Below are 17,035 nucleotides of genomic sequence, written 5' to 3' on the forward strand. Positions count from 1 at the left end.
TGTTACATATCTTTATATATACCTTTTACTGACTAAAAACAAACATTGACATTTTATTAACTTATTATACTTTTATCTATCTATTTGTTTATTTTTCAGATTTTTATTTATTTATCTTTAGAGGGGAAGGGAAGGAGAGAGGGGGAGAAATATCGATGTATGGTTGCCTCTCGTGAGTCCCCTGCTGGGAACTGGCCTGCAACCCAGGCATGTGCCCTGACTGAGAATCGAACCGTGATCTTTTGGTTCGCAGGCCCATGCTCAATCCACTGAGCTACACCAGCCAGGGCATTATTTTACTTTTAAACAAGATCCATTTTCCCATTATAAAAGGTGTATATCTGCATTATGTCATATAAAGTTTATAAAATTACATTAAACTAGAAAAAAGAATCATAATGTTCCCACCCAGACAACAAATATTTTTTGTATTTCCAGGAATTTTCTTTGTATAGTTTTTTAAATTTTATATAATTGTAGAGTGCTGTAGTCAACTTATTATTCTGTTGTTTTTTATGTGCTTTTTAACTAATTTCATATGTGTTTTCTCCATTTTTATAAGTCAACTTTTGGAATTGCCTTCAGAGTTTGCTGGATTTTTTTCCTCCTTACTAATATCAATAAAGTTTTATTCTTTAAAGAGTGTTTTTCAATTTTTTGAAGTTGTTAAGAGCCAGCTCTGAAGAATTTTTCCCCACTTTGGCTTAAAATGACAAAGTTTATATATGGGTTTTATGGGTCATTAAACTGACTTAGAAATTTAATCCAAAAAAACAATTTCACCCAAGGGTTTGGATACTTCATAGATATATACTTTTAAGTCCTTTTAAAAATGGTATACAGTATGGTATTTGTAACATTTGAAAAGATTATGTGTAATCCATTTTCCTATCTAAGTGTCCTGGCTAAAACTTTTTGTATGAGGTGAAGAATTAACAGTAATTTTTTGTGTTGCATTAAACAATTTAACTGATATAATTTTTGTTTTTAAATGCAAACCAGAAACTATCTAGACGCAAGGACTAACTCCTGAGAGGGGATGCAGCAGGTGAATTTTGGTGTAGCTACACACACTCAAATAGCCTGAAGACCAGCAGCTTCTCCTGAATCTGCACAATCCCTTTCCAACGTTTCCATATAAACACGTCGTGTTTATCACAGGAATGTGAGGAATGCATTTAAAGTGTTCCCAGTGATATTTTCATTCAAAAAGTTTCCTCTCCATTCCCCTCACCCCGCCCCACTCCCCAGGATTTAGTTCCTGGTTTCCTTGGCCCTGGGCATCATGAACCTAATTTCTCAGAAGCTCATCAGTAGAGAGTGCCTACTTGCTCTGGATGGGCTACGTGTAAAACTGAAAAAAAGCCTGTGTGTCAGCGTCCCCTGGTGCTTCGGGTCACAGGCGGTGACAAAATCCATTCAGGCCAGAGGAGGTATTGATCCTGTGGGTTGGGGTCCTGTGATTACCAGGGCTCATTGTCAACTGTCCATTTCTACAAGCCGTAGACAGAGTTTTTGGTTTGTCCCTGGAAGCTCTGGGACAGTCGTGTCCGCGACCTGGGCTCCAAACAGGGTGGCGGTGTGTCTGGTGAGGTACTTGGTATCTGCACCAAGCTGAGTTGGGGCTCCGCCGGGGCGCTAATCTCAGCCCCCCAGACTCTGCGACGCCTTCCGCCCTCGGTGGACCCCGGACAGCCAGGGCGAGAGGGAGGGGCCGCCGCCCTGCGCTATCCCCGCCCGCAGCCCTGGGCGTGCAATAGGAAGCGGTGTCAGCTCCGCCTGTGCTCGCTTCCTCGCAGCCCCAGCTCGCCCGTCAGTGCCCCTCGCTCCGACCGTGACTGTGGCTGTAACCTCAGGCCCGCGCCTTCCAGGTGTTCTCCTGTCGCGTGAGTGCTGGGCTAGCTGGGAGAGCGTGGCTACGGGTGGGTGGGCTGCGGGTGGGGCTGTAGACGTGGATTCGGGAAAGTTGCCTCCTGCCAGGCTTTTTCACTGGAGGGAATGAGACCTGGGTCCGGGGATAGAGACCGAGTCCAAGTGGCAGGAGGAAAGAGGGATCTTCTGCTGGAGATTGGGAAGACGCAGGAAGAAGGCTGCCTGGAAAGAAGCCACAGAGGTTTTGGAAAAGGTTTGGAAAGCGCAGTCCTGTCAACTAAGAGACATTCGACCAGGTAGAGAATTTTTGGTGAGTTTATTTGAGCCAAACTGACGAAAATTGCCAGGAAGCAGTATCTCAACGGATTGAGAAGTGCTCCAGAGAACGAGCAGTTTAGCACCTTATTTTATACATTACAATAAAAAAAGGAGCTATAAGGGGGGCAGGCACGTGAACTCCATTGGTGATAGATTAGGGAGGTGGGAGAAAGCAAAGATGGAGGGACCGCTTAGACTGGATAAAAGGTAAAATGGTAGACACATTTATTTTTCATAGGTGGGTAATGGATAGTTAACAGTCAACAATTAACACGATAACCATAATAATGAGGGGATTTGTGGTCTGAGCCCTGATGTAGTAGTTGTGCCCAAGCAGTGTGGAAAGAGAGACACTACCTGATATTCCAAAGGTATATTATCATAGATGCAAAAAAACACCAGACAGGTTCAGTTAAGGTAAAGATTGTCCTTCATTAGGGAAAAATACAGTCCTAGGACATGACTACTCACCATAAACTGATTTTAGTTGAAGATTTCATTTCAGACCATCCTTTGTGGTTACTTCAGGACTTCGAGTTTGTAAGGTTGCCTCCCTGGCTTCCCCTGAGCTTGTCAGATTAATATGTGGCCTCTTTCTTTCCACACGGCCCCCTTTTGGTCATAACTCAATCCCAACGATGGATGCTTTGATGATTGATGGTTTGGCTGGTCCCACCGCGCTAGGAAGGCTTGCTCATTCCTAGGAAGTCTTGGAGTCAGCGTTTGTTTTGCCGAACAGGGTGGACTGCTGCGAATGGGGCAAGACCATAACCTTAGATGTCATTTAAGGTTGAATTGCAGTTATTTTAAAAAAAAAAAGCAGGTGAATGGGAGGCAGTCAGATCCTATATGTCCTTGTTAAAAATATTCTGCATCATTTCTCTTTTTTTTTTCTTGAGCTATCGTGATCTGGGTCTTTTTGCCATTTGCCTGAAGTTTTGTTTTTCTGCATCTAGTGTAACATGTGCATATTAGGAACAAGAGTAACAGTATTAAACCAGTAACACTGATTAGGACCAGAAAATGTTTAATACCAGACAAGGAAGAGTCTGAGGGGAACAAGCATCCCAGCCAAACAAACAAACAAACAACCCATTTACATGTATCATCATAATTTTTTATTAAGCTAATAGCATGTTTTCCTCCTTCATTCACTGTTGTTTGTACCTTATGATACATTTGGCCAGATGGATTAAGACTTTCTACTATTTCATCTAGAAGCTCTCATTTTTCTTCTGGCCAGTTAGTTTCTATAGAAAATGACTTCATGGGGAGATTAAGTTCAATTTCCCAATATATTGGATATCCAGTATTAATAGTATCACAGGTTTTATTAACCTCAAACAAAGCTATTTTCCCTGTAATTTCAGTATTATACCATACTCCAGTGGCATTTAACATAAACTTGGTGTTATTACAATAAAAGTCACTTAGTATAACTGAAGAATTCTGTAACCCTTCCCAACAAAAATACCCCTTTCCCATATACCATATATTGCTATTTGTTGGGGTATATATAGTAGCCAGGATAGACTGGGGGCATACCCATTCACCTTTTTGATTTTCACAATTAGATAGTCAAATGGGTTCCCATTGTTAATTATTTTTAAATATGGTCCCTCCACTTCCCATTGGAAGTATTTTAGTGTTGTTGAGAGTGGTCCCTATTCCCGCCAGTTAAACTACTAAGAATTTATGCTTAGGATCTAACTGAGGTGCTTGTGTTTTTAAGACAACATTGCCCACCCAACATCTTTCAAAATCCAGGGGAACCATATGAATCCCACAAATGTCTGGCCTGGGCTTCTGTGATCATTATATGTGGATGCTGTTTCACAGCTACTTCAGATTCCATTTGCGTTAACATGGACCATAGGCCCTGTTGAGTTAGGGTGCAGGCACGTTCTTATTGTTGGGTTTGTGCATGAGTTTTTGTAGTCTATTGAGTCTGTTCTATCCATTGAGCTAAGGACTTACTGTTTTTCCATGCTGCTTCCCACCCGTTTCCTTCCTCTTGAAACAGCATTTCTTCTACGTGGCCTATTTTAGATCAAGTCTTTTTCTAATGAAGGATTTTCTTTTTTTTTCTTTCCTTTTTTCAATTATAGTTGTCCCATTCCCCGCCCTTCACCCCCCTCCAACCTGCACACCCCTCCCCCACCATTCCCCCCTTTTGTTCATGTCCATGTGTCCCAAGTTCTTTAGATTCTGTATTTCCTAGAGTATTCCTGCCCTCCCCTCTTTCTATTTTCTACCTACTGTCTATGCTACTTATTCTCTCTACCTTCTCCCCCTTCTCCTCCTCCCACTCCCCTGTTGCTAACCCTCCATGTGTTCTTCATTTCTATGGTTCTGCCCCGATCTAGCTGTCCTCTTAGTTTGCTTTTGTTTTAGGTGTGGTTGTTAATAACTGTGAGTTTGCTGTCCTTTCACTGTTCATATTTATTATCTTCTTTTTCTTATATAAGTCCCTCTAACATTTCATATAATAAGGGCTTGGTGATGATGAACTCCTTGAATTTGATCTTATCTGAGAAGCACTTTATCTGCCCTTCCATTCTAAATGAAAGCTTTGCTGGATAGAGCAATCTTGGTCATAGGTCTTTGGATTTCATGACTTGGAATACTTCTTTCCAGCCCCTTCTTTCCTGTAAGGTCTCCTTTGAGAAATCTGCTGACAGTCTGATGGACACTCCTTTGTAGGTGACTGTCCCCTTATCTCTTGCTGTTTCTAGAATTCTCTCCTTCATTTTAATCTTGGCTAATGTAATTACAATGTGCCTTGGTGTATTCCTCCTTGGGTCCAACTTCTTTGGGACTCTCTGAGCTTCCTGGATTTCCTGGAAGTCTATTTCTTTTGCCAGACTGGGGAAGTTCTCCTTTATTATTTTTTCAAATAAGTTTTCTACTTGCGGCTGTTCCTCTTCCCCTTCTGGTACCCCTATAATTCGGATGTTGGAACATTTAAAGATGTCCTGGAGGTTCCTAAGCCTTTCCTCATTTTTTTGAATTCTTGTTTCTTCCTTCTTTTCTGTTTGGTTGTTTCATTCTTCCTCTGGTCCACTCCCTTGATTTGAGTCCCAGTTTCCTTTCCATCAGTATTGGTTTCCTGTGCATTTCCCTTCATTTCAATCAGTTTAGCCTTCATATGTTCCTCTAATTTGTGACTAAAATCAACCAATTCTGTGAGCATCCTGATCACCAGTATTTTGAACTGTGCATCTGAAAGGCTGGCTATTTCTTGGTCACTTAGAATTATAGGTTCTGGAGCTTTGAGCTGTTCTTGAGTCATAATGTTTGGTCTGTTTGCACCTGTTATGTATGAGGGGTGGAACCTTAGGTGTTCACCAGGGCCAGGCCACTCAGTCACTGGGTTGTGATGCTGTATGTGGGGGCAGGGTCAGAAAGGGAAAAAAACAGCCCTTTGCTCTCTCAGATTTCTGTCCCCTCTGTGGCTTCTCACAAGCAAATTGGGCCCTTCTGGTGCTGGTTCCCGGGTGTGCGGGCCCGTGTACTCTCCAGGACCCTGTGGGTCTCTCCAATGAACTCTCTGTGGGCCTGGGAGCCTCTCCCAGCCCCTCGACCCTGAGAAAGTCTTTCCAATTTGTGCTTTCAGGCTCTAATTCCCACTGGGGCCCTAGCCTGAGCCGTCTGTCTCACTGTTCGCTCCTTTGTTTGGTTTATCTGCATGCGAATGTGTGACCGCAGTCAGCCAGCTGCCCAGCGCCCTCACTGGGTCCGCCTGTCGCCACTCCACACCTGGGATCCACCAACCGCCTCCACTTCTGGGTCGGTTGGACCAAATGGTCTTTCCAGCCTGACCCTATTCTGCCGCTGACTCCACCCCTCTTACCGGTCTGGCTGAGTGGTTCGTTGTTGTTGGACTTCCGTACAGTTCAGTTTTCACTGTTTTAGCTGTGTTTTTTTTCTAAAACTTAGCTGTGTTTAAATTTAGTTGTGGGAAGGGGCACAGTGTTTCCACCTATGCCTCCATCTTGGCCAGAAGTCTGAAGGATTTTCTTTATTAACTGCAAGTTCAGCTTGTCTCAGAACACCAAGGCCAGCCCCAAGTCCTCCAAATATCCTCCTTTTATTTCTTTTAGAGGGCCAATATTGTTGAGTCCACCAGGATATTGTTGCCATTGGGTAGCTATGGCTAGATACTGTGGAATGCCCTATGCAAGGGCATAGGAGGGTGCAAGGAGGGTGGGGTATTTATAGACATATCTACCCACCATGTAATCCCAATAATTTTTAAAAAGGGGGCCCATTGATTTTTTTTCTTGTTTCATGGACAGCCAGTCACAAGAGCATGGCTGATGAGTCTGAGGACAAGATATACTGTGACAGATAGGGCTGGTCACTGCAAGCCCTTTCCCATCATATCCACTATTTTTCTTAGCTTTTCATCATGGTCACTGCTATAGCTATACAACACTCATCTCGATTGGACCTATACATAATTCCACTAGGGGCATTATCAGGGGGTTGTTCTTGGAAGTATTTGCCCAAGATGGTTTTTTTTTATAAGAGATATATCCAGAAAAAAATGTACCAAAACTTATATTGATGGAAGACCATTGTGTGGCCAACAAAGCATTAACTTCATTATCATAACTAATAATCAGAATATCATTGTTTCGTAGATAGGAAAGATTAGCAGGTATCCAATTTAAATGTTTTTGTATCTAATAAGAGAGAAGTTTGGGGGAGATAGATATTATTTCTATTAGAAAGCCATAAGGAGCATAATAATAATATAAAATCATTTTATGTACATTCATTCAATAGCCGCATCAATATGGGAACATACAGGCCTGTTGATGTCTTGGGATGTCTGTCTGCCTTCATGGTTGGTGGCTTTTCATCCTTGAAAAGTCTTTCATGGAGGCCAGTATCAGGGACCGGGGCAAATGTCCATTTGCATTTAGGCCCCTGATAAGGTCCTTTCCAACAATGTTGGAGAGTCTTTAATGTCTTTTCTAATGGACAAAAACCTCCTGGTTGTACATTGTGGTCTTTGAAGTCTTCATCTCCTAAGAGCACACTGTGAAATGTTACTAATTTATTAGTCCCTAAAAGCTGGTTAATGAGCCCATGATAATAATGCAGACTGTCTCCTTTTAGTACAGTTGATTCATATGTCCCTTTATCTGTAAGGGGATGATTCATAGGGTGACTGATGACTATTTCATAAGGAGTGAGGCTCTGTTTATCATAGATTTCAGGTTGAGGAGTACTGTAAGGGGAGATTTATATAGGCCAAGGGAGATTAAAAGCTTCTGGAAGTTTACCTAGTTGAGGTTTAATTGTATCATTTGTATGTTCTACCAATCCAGAGAACTAGGGGTGATAGTCACAATGAAAACACTGTATAATAGGCCAAATATTACAAATGGATTGCATTGTTTGTCTAGTAAAGGAGTCCCTCAGCCACCGACTCAGAGGGAATTCCCCAATTTGGGAATTAATTTTTTTATTAATTTACCTAAGGCTGTTGCTCTCCTGCAGGGAATGCTAAATCATAACTAGTACTTTTTTTGTATTTTTGAGATGGTGGCATTTGTATAAAAGCCAGTTGTCATATCTGGATCTAAATGAAGTGGGAAATGTGCTTAGGACCCATGGAATTATTTTCCTGAGTTCTATTTTGGACAGATAAAACATCTGCTGTATACTTAATGAGCTACAGTAGGGGAAGATTTTTCAGTAATATTGTTTACTCCATGAAATTATCATTTAGAACTAATTTTAGCTCATGTACATGTTAAAGTATAGTATACAGTATACAATATAGGTAATTAAGCTCCTATAGATAAGATTGCTTTCTGATTGGGTCCAAGCTATATTTTTTTGCCTGGGACAGTTTCCCCTGCTTATTTGCATATTCTCTTTTCTTTGCAGCTGCCCATTGGAACTGTGATAGAGAGTTTTTAGTGATTTAATGGGAAGCAAGGAACATTCTCAGGTCTGGATAGTTTGACTGTTTAATGCTGCCTGTCTAGCTGCATTAAATTCCCTTTTGCTTCCATGGTGGCAGCTTTAGAAAGCCCTGGACTTTTGATAAGTGCCAGTTGTTTCAATTTTTGTATGACATCTAATAATTTTGCAATCTACTTTCTATTCTTCATGGGCTTCCCTGAGAAAATTAAGAAGCCTCATGGCTTCCACAACATTCCAAAGTGAGGAGCGGTACCCCTGACATTGTGTAGTGACTGTCAGTGTAAATACTGGCTACTTGATCTTTGGCCAGTTGACAAGTCTGAGTTAAAAAAATAATTGGGTCCAACTTCTTTGGGACTCTCTGAGCTTCTGGATTTCCTGGAAGTCTATTTCCTTTGCCGGACTGAGGAAGTTCTCCTTTATTATTTGTTCAAATACGCTTTCCACTCGTGGCCGTTTCTTTCCCCCTTCTGGTACCCCTATAATTCGGATCTTGGAACATTTAAAGGTGTCCTGGAGGTTCCTAAGCCTCTCCTCATTGTTTTGAATTCTCATTTCTTCATTCCTTTCTGGTCGGATGTTTCGTTCTTCCTTCTGGTCCATTCCATTGATTTGAGTCCCATTTTCCTTTCCATCGCTATTGGTTTCCTGGACATCTCCCTTCATTTCAATCAGTTTAGCCTTCATATGTTCCTCTAATTTGTGACTATAATCTACCAAGTCTGTGAGCATCCTGATAAATAGTGTCTTAAATTGGGCTTCTGAGAGGCTGGCAATCTTCTGAGAGGCTTCTGAGAGGCTGGCAATTGATTGCTGAGAGTTATTGGCTCTGGGACTTTGAGTTCTTCTTGCGCCATCTTTTGGGCTGTTCGTGCCTGTTAAGTAGCAGGATCAGAGCCCTAGGTTTTCACCAGAGCAGGGCAACTCAGTCGCTGGGTTGTGACGTTGTATGTGGGGGCGGGGTCAAAGAGGGACAATGGCCTCCCTCTGCCGCCTGCAGCCGTGACCCCCACTGGCACCGCAGCCTCCACCGTCACCAGGCCCACGAGTTTCGTTCCACTGCACGCGAGTGTGCCACCGCTGTCAGCCCTCCACCACTGGGCTCGCCCCCCAGGGCCCGCGCGGTCCGTCTCACTGTGAATGTGCGACCTTGGTCAGTCTGCCCCGCACCCCGACTGGTTCCGGGCTGCCTATGTGCCTAGGTCAGGGGATCTGTCCTGCCCGCCCCAGCTCCGCTGCTGGCTCTGCCTCTCTTACCGTCCCCGTTGAACGGTTTGTAGCTGTCGGACTTCCGTATAATTCCGTTTTTTGGTCTTTGGGTATGTCTTAGTTCTCCAAAACTTTTGTTGTAGTTCCCATCAGACTGTCATCGGATTTCTCAAAAGAGACCTTACAGGCAAGAAGGGGCTGGAAAGAAGTATTCCAAGTCATGAAATCCAAAGACCTACAGCCAAGATTGCTTTATCCAGCAAAACTTTCATTTAGAATGGAAGGACAGATAAAGTGCTTCTCAGATAAGGTCAAGTTCAAGGAGTTCATCATCACCAAGCCCTTATTATATGAAATGCTAAAGGGACTTATATAAGAAAAAGAAGATGAAAAATATGAACAGTGAAAGGACAGCAAACACACAGTTATTAACAACCACACCTAAAACAAAAGCAAACCTAGAGGACAGCTAGATCAGGAGTGGAACCATAGAAATGAAGAACACATGGAGGGTTAGAAACAGGTGGGTGGGAGGGGGAGAAGGGGGGAGATGGCACAGAAAATAGCATAGATGGTAGGTAGAAAATAGATAGGGGGAGGGCAAGAATAGTGGGGGAAATATAGAATCTAAAGAACTTGAGACATGTGGTTATAAACCAAGGGGGGGAGAATGGTGGGGGAGGGAGTGTGCGGGTGGAGAGGAATGAAGGGGGGAATAGAACAACTGTAATGGTATAATCAATAAAATATATTTAAAAAAATTAATTGGGCTTGTTGGGCAGATCTTCTACAGATAAATAAGAACTTTGTTATGGAAGTTATTGCATATACAGCTTGGTAACATTCCTGTTTATTTTTCAAAGATCCATCTGTAAACCAAGTTAAGTCAGCATTATCAAGGAGTTTCCTCTGAACCATTCCTAGGAACAAGGAAGTGGTCAGGTCAGTTTGATTTTAACATTAGAGGCTGGGCCATTAATAAAAATTTGGAATCCAATTGTGACAGTGTCCAGTCAAACCCAGGAATCCTCTAAGTTGCTTTTTTTTATTTTTGGAATAGGAAAAATAGGATTCCTTTGAGTCTCTCAGGGTTAATTAGTAGCCCTTCCTTATACATCAGATAACCAAATTATTTTACCTGGGGTAAACAGAATCAGAGCTTGTCCTTTGATATTCTATCGTGTTCTTTTGGGATTCTAGTAATTTCCTAGAATATAAACTAAATTAGTCACATACTGGATTAGAGTGGAATCTCTAGAAAATTTAACATTATCTAAATCAGGTTTTGTTATCTAAGACAATAGGTGGGAGTCTCCTGTGTATACCTGGGACGTAATTGTCCCAGTAAACTTGTAATCTTCCCAGGGGAAAACAAAGAGGTATACAAACAGAATATAGTTGTTCTTCTTACTATTATTATTTTGCTAAAGCTTCCCATGTAACTTCAAACATCTCATATAGGCCTAATTAGTTAAAAACAAACTTTTATAAAGAGAGAGAACAGATCCTTGAAATATTCCAGGGCCTATTGAAACAACTCAAACTCATTTCTCAGTTAAAAAGTCTCTTAAAATTTAAAGTTTGGGAAGGTTTATATAAAACAAACTTCACCAAAAGCCCATAGCATAAAACTTTTTTGTAAATCTGGATAAAATACAACATATTATGGTAATAACTTTAAAACATCAACCAATCAATCTTAAACCACATTTAATATTAAATACTTTGTCTAGACAACAGGATCCTGCTTAATTTATATAAATATTTTGTTTCTTTAGGCGAATAAAACATTACATCCTTGTAATGCTATCTGGAAGCAGGAAAAACAAAAACACAGTACATATAATATACAGATGAACACATATTACATCAAAACTGTACACATCAAGACCATACACATTGTCAATGTCAGAAACACTTGAACCTGTAGTGAATTTTTGGTGAGTTTATTTGAGCCAAACCAATGGCAATTGATTGGAAGCCAAATCTCAGTGGATTGAGAAATAGTCCAGAGAATGGCAGTTTAGCACCTTATTTTATACATTACAATAAAAAAGTTGGCAAAAGGGGGTTATATGAAATCTTTTGGTGATAAATTAGGGAGGCAGGAGGAAGCAAAAGAGGGAAACCTCACATTGGATAAAACAAAATTCGAGACATACTTTTACATAGGTGGCTATGGCATAGTTAACAGCTAACAATTTACATGTGACAATAATAATGAGGGGATTTGTGGGAAGGTCTGGTGGACTCTTCTCTGTGTGTGTGTAGATGGTTGTTAGAGCCCTGCCTCTGAGTGAGTGCAGGGACCATGAGATCAGAGCCCTAGAACTGCTGAGTGAGGGGTGACAGCCCTTGGGATGTTGGTGGCTTGAAAGAGCCAGCGGGTGGTGGGAGTACATTTGGTAGGGGAAAAAAAAAACTGTTCATTTGTGATGACTAGGTTTGAATTTGTCCCACCCAGTTTCATTTGATAGTGGATATGAAATGCAAACTGAAAACGATGTGTCAGGGCAACTGATTGTGTCCGTTCCTAAATATCTTGCCTTTCTCCAAATGTGTGGAACTAGGTAGATAAAAACTTATTGAACATCAAAGTTACTACAAGGTGGGAGAAAAGTTTGTTAGTATTGGCGCTTTAACAAAGATTAAGAAAGATATTCTTTTTTTTAATTTCCAGAATATAGAGTTTGTTCAGAACTTTGTATGATTTGCTAAAAAGTTATTGAGCTCAATTGTAATTTTTCTGTGGATAGTTTAATTATTAACCTCAAAGAGTTTACCTGTTTATTACAGTATTGATGAAAACTGAAAAATTTAGAACTAAACAGAAAAATAGAAGAGCAAACAAGTTAGGTTGCAAATCTAGCAAACAGTTAAAATACACAGTGTTTCCTAGGTTTATTTTATTGGCTAATAGTGTTCATGTAAAAACTCATTTCACTTCAGAAAATAAAGTAGATTCATAGTAACAAATGTTTATTGGTCATCTTTTTTCTGCACCCTGGGCATTCAGCAAGAACTCCCTTAGGCAACACAGTCTTTTGCAGCAAGATGGTATTAAAATGCACTTACACCCTGAATCTCTTTCTGCATTTCTTTTTTTAAAAAATTATTTTATTGTTGTTCAATTATAGTTGTCTGCATTTCCCCGCCTCCACTCCTGCTCATGCCAGCCAAACCCACCTCCCTCACTTGCTTCCACCCTCCCCCTTGGTTTTGTCCATATGTCCTTTATACTTGTTCATGAAAACCCTTCCCCCCATCTCCCCTTCCACCTCCCCTCTGGTTACTGTCAGATTGTTTCTGATTTCAATGTCTCTGGTTATATTTTGCTTGCTTTTTCTTTTGTTGATTATGTTCCAGTTAAAGGTGAGATCATATATTTGTCTTTCACCATCTAACTTATTTCACTTAGCATAATGCCCTCTAGTTCCGTGCATGATTTTATGAAGGGTAGGAGCTCCTTTTTTCTTTCTGTTGTGTAGTATTCCATTGTGTAAATGTACCATAGTTTTTTGATCCACTCATTTACTGATGGGCACTTAGATTGCTTCCAGCACTTGGCTATTGTAAATTGTGCTGCTATGAACATTGGGGTGCATAGGTTCTTTTGGATTGGTGTTTCAAGGTTCTTAGACTATAATACCAGCAGTGGAATTGCTGGGTCAAAAGGCAGTTCCATTTTCAGTTTTCTGAAGAAATTCCATTCTGTTTTCCACAGCAGCTGCACCAGTCTGCATTCCCACCAACAGTGCACTTGGGTCCCCTTTTCTTCACAGCCTCTCCAGCACTTGTTTTTTGTTGATTTGTTTATGATGGCCATTCTGACCAGTGTGAAGTGGTATCTCATTGTGGTTTTAATTTACATATCTCTGATGGCTAGTGATACTGAGCATCTTTTCATATGTCTCTGGGCCCTTTGTGTGTCCTCCTTGGAAAAGTGTCTGTTCAAGTCTTTTGCCCATTGTTTAATTGGGTTTTTTGTCTTCCTGGAGTGGAGTCGTGTGAGTCCTTTATGTATTTTGGAGATCAAACTCTTGTCTGAGGTGCCATTGGCAAATACATTTCCCCATACTGTTGATTCTCTTTTAATTTTAATGCTGTTTTCTTTAGCCATGCAGAAGCTGTTTAATTTGATGAGGTCCCATTTGTTTATTCTTTCCTTTATATCCCTTGCTTTAGGGGACGTATTAGTGAAGATGTTGCTGTGTGGAATGTCTGAGATTTTCCTGTCAATGTTTTCCTCTAGGACTTTTATGGTGTCATGATTTATATTTAAGTCTTTTATTCACCTCGAATCTATTTTTGTGTATGGTGTAAGTTGGTCATCAAATTTCATTTTTTTAATGTAGCTGTCCAGATCTCCCAGTACCATTCGTTGAAGAGGCTATTTTTATTCCATTTTATGATTCTTCCCTCTTTGTCAAATATTAATTGACCAGAGACTTGGGTCTATTTCTGGACTCTCTATTTGGTTTCATTGGTCTTTGTGTCTGTTCTTATGCCAGTACCAGGATGTTTTTATTACAGTGGCTTTGTAATACAGTTTGGTATCAGGTATTGTGATCCCTCCTACTTTGTTCTTTCTCAAAATTGCTGCAGCTATTGGGGTCATTTATGATTCCATATAAATTTCTTAAATGTTCTATATCTGTGAAATATATCATTGGTATTTTAATATGGATTGCATTGGATCTATAAATTGCATAGACATTTTGATGATGTTAATTCTTCCAATCCATGAGCATGGTACATGCTTCCATTGGTTTGTGTCTTCCTTAATTTTTTTCTTCAGTGTTGTGTAATTTTCTGAGTATAGGTCTTTTACCTCCTTGGTTAGGTTTATTCCTAGGTACTTTATTTTCCCTTGATCTTGTTCCTATATCAAATGGGATTTTCTTCCTGATTTCTGTTTATGATGTTTTATTGTTGGTGTGCAAAAATGCCTTTGATTTCTGAATATTGACTTTGTATCCCACTGTTTTGCTGAATTCACTTATTAGGTTGAGTAGTTTTTTGGTGGCGTCTATAGGATTTTCTCTGTACACTATCATGTCCTCTGCAAACAATGACAGTTTTTCTTCCTCCTTTCCAATTTGGATGTCTTTTATTTCTTTTTATTGTCTGATTGCTGTGGCTAGGACTTCCAGTACTCTGTTGATTAGGAATGGTGAAAGCGGACATCCTTTTCTTGTTCCTAATCTTTGTGGGAAAGCTCTAAGTTTTTGTCCATTGAGTATGTTGTTGGCTGTAGGTCTCTCATATATAGCCTTTATTATGTTGAGGAATGCTCCCTCTATTCCCACTTTGCTAAGTGTTTCTCTCATAAATGGGTGCTGTACCTTATCAAATGTTTTTTCCAAATCTATTAATACAACCATGTGATTTTTGTTTTTCCTTTTGTTTATGTGGTGTATTATGTTTATTGATTTGTGAGTATTGTACCATCCTTTCATCCCTGGGATGACTCTCACTTGCTCATGGTGTATGATCTTTTTAATGTATTGCTGGATGTGGTTTGCCAATATTTTCTTGAGGATTTTAGCATCTATGTTTATCAGTGGTATTGGCCTGAAGTTTTCTTTCTTTGTTATGTCTTTATCTGGTTTTGGAGTTAGGATGATGCTGGCTTCATAAAAAGAGTTTGGGGGGTCTTCCATCTTCTTGAATTTTTTGGAATAATTTGTGAAGGATAGGGGTTAGCTCATCCTTGAATGCTTTGTCTAGTCCAGGCCTTTTGTGTGTCAGAAGCTTTTTGATTACTGCTTCAATTTCATCAGCTGTTATTGGTCTGTCCAGGCATTCTGCTTCTTCTTAATTCAGTTTTGGAAGATTATATTTTTTCTAGATATTTGTCCTTTTCACCTAGGTTTTCAAATTTCTTGACATATAGTTCTTCATAGTAATTTCTTACAATCCTTTGTATTTCTGTGGTATAAGTTGTAATCTCTCCTCTTTCATTTCCCACTGTGTTTATTTGGGGCCTCTTTTTTTCTTGGTGAGTCTGTTTCAAGGCTTGCCGATTTTGTTTATCTTTTCAAAGAACCAGCTCCTGGATTTATTGATCCTCAGAATTGTGCTTTTGGTCTCTATGTCATTTAATTCTGCTCTGATCTTGGTTATTTCCTTCCTTCTACTTGCTCTGGGCTGTCATTCTTATTCTTTCAATTCATATGGATGTGGGGTTAGGTTATTTATTTGAAATGTTTCTATCTTTTTTTAAGTAGGCCTGTATCGCTATAAACCTCCCTCTTAGGACTGTGTCCCCTAAATTTTGGATTGTTGTGAGTTCATTTTCATTTGTCTCCAGAAACTTTTTCATTTCTTCCTTGATCTCATTCTTGACCCATTCATTGTTTAATGGCATGCTATTCAATTTCTAAGAGTTTGAGTGTTTTGAGTTTTTTTCGTTGAGGTTGGTTTCTAGTTTCAGTCCCTTGTAGTCAGAGAAAATGCTTGGTATGATTTCCATTTTCTTGAATTTTTTGAGGCTTGTTTTGTGTCCTATCATGCGGTCTATCTTTGAAAATGTCCATGTGCATTTGAAAAAAGGTGTAGTTTGCTTCTTTGGAATGAAAGACTCTCTGTGCATATACCAGTTAAATCCATTTGATCTAGGGCATTGTTCAATGCCACAATATCTTTGTTGATATTTTGTTTGGAGATCTGCACATTTTTGACAGTGGGGTGTTAAAATCCCCTACTATAATTATGTTGTTGTCAATATCTTCTTGAAGCCCTGAAGAAGCCCTCAAGATTTTCTTTATGTATTTGGGTGCTTCTATGTTGTGTGCCTCTGTATTTACAATGTTTATGTCTTCTTAGTGGATTCTTCCCTTGAGCATTAGGAAGTGACCTTCTGGGTGTCTTTTTTTGGCTCTCTTTTTGAAGTCTATTTTGTCTGATATGAATATTGCTACCTTGGCTTTTTTATGTCCATTTGCTTGAATATTAGTTTCCGGCCCTTCACTTTCAGTCTGTGTAGATCTTTTGTTCTGAGGTAAATGTCTTAGAGGCAGTGTATGTGTGGGTGATGTTTTCTTATCTATTCAGCTATTCTATGTTTTTTGATTGGGACATTTAATCCATTTATGTTTAAGGTTATTATTACTAGGTACTTACTCATTGCCATTTTTTTCATACCTGTGTTCTTCTTTCTCTCACTGTTTTTCATTCTGTTCTTAAAGCAGACCCTTTAGCATCTCTTGCAGAGCTTGTTTGGTGGAACTATATTCTCTGAGGCTTCTTATGTCTAGGAAACTCTTTATTTGGCCTTCCATTTTAATTGAGAGCCTTGCTGAATAGACTAGTCTTAGTTCCACACCTCTGGTTTTCATTACTTGGAATATTTCTTGCCATTCCCTTCTGGCTTGGAGGGTTTCCATTGAAAAGTCAGCTGCTAGTCTTATCAGGGCTCCCTTGTACATTACTTTCTCTTCCTTCCTTGCTGCCTTTAAGATTCTCTCCTTGTCTTGGAATTTTGCCATTTTAATTATGGTGTGTCTTGAAGTGGGCCTCTTTGGGTCCTCGTTGGGTGAGCCCTCTGGATTGGGACTGTCTGTGTTTCCTGGATTTGTGTGACTTTTTCTCTCATCAAATTAGGGAAGTTTTCCATCATTACCTTTTTAAACAGGTTTTCTATCCCTTGCTCTTCTTCTCCTTCTGGTGTCTCTATTATATGGATATTATT

General features: G+C 40.0%; 3 protein-coding genes across 4 annotated transcripts in view; 2 read left to right on the forward strand and 1 right to left on the reverse strand.

Moving 5' to 3' along the window:
* Nucleotides 1-17,035, forward strand: part of LOC118987065 (ATP binding cassette subfamily G member 2 (JR blood group)) — a 278,084-nt gene that overhangs the window by 177,570 nt on the left and 83,479 nt on the right. The window lies entirely within an intron of this gene.
* The window catches only part of PKD2 (polycystin 2, transient receptor potential cation channel), a 217,766-nt gene that overhangs the window by 31,200 nt on the left and 169,531 nt on the right, over nt 1-17,035 (reverse strand). The gene's annotated exons all lie outside the window — the stretch shown is intronic.
* The window catches only part of LOC118987066 (broad substrate specificity ATP-binding cassette transporter ABCG2-like), a 41,181-nt gene continuing 26,102 nt past the window's right edge, over nt 1,957-17,035 (forward strand). The window contains exon 1 of the mRNA XM_037046140.1: nt 1,957-2,168. Coding sequence (XP_036902035.1) covers nt 1,999-2,168 — 170 coding nt within the window. The 5' untranslated portion in view covers nt 1,957-1,998. The remainder of the gene's footprint in view (nt 2,169-17,035) is intronic.

This window comes from Sturnira hondurensis, unplaced genomic scaffold (genome assembly GCF_014824575.4).
Source record: "Sturnira hondurensis isolate 20B ecotype Veracruz unplaced genomic scaffold, ASM1482457v3 Scaffold0004998, whole genome shotgun sequence".
Taxonomy (NCBI): domain Eukaryota; kingdom Metazoa; phylum Chordata; class Mammalia; order Chiroptera; family Phyllostomidae; genus Sturnira; species Sturnira hondurensis.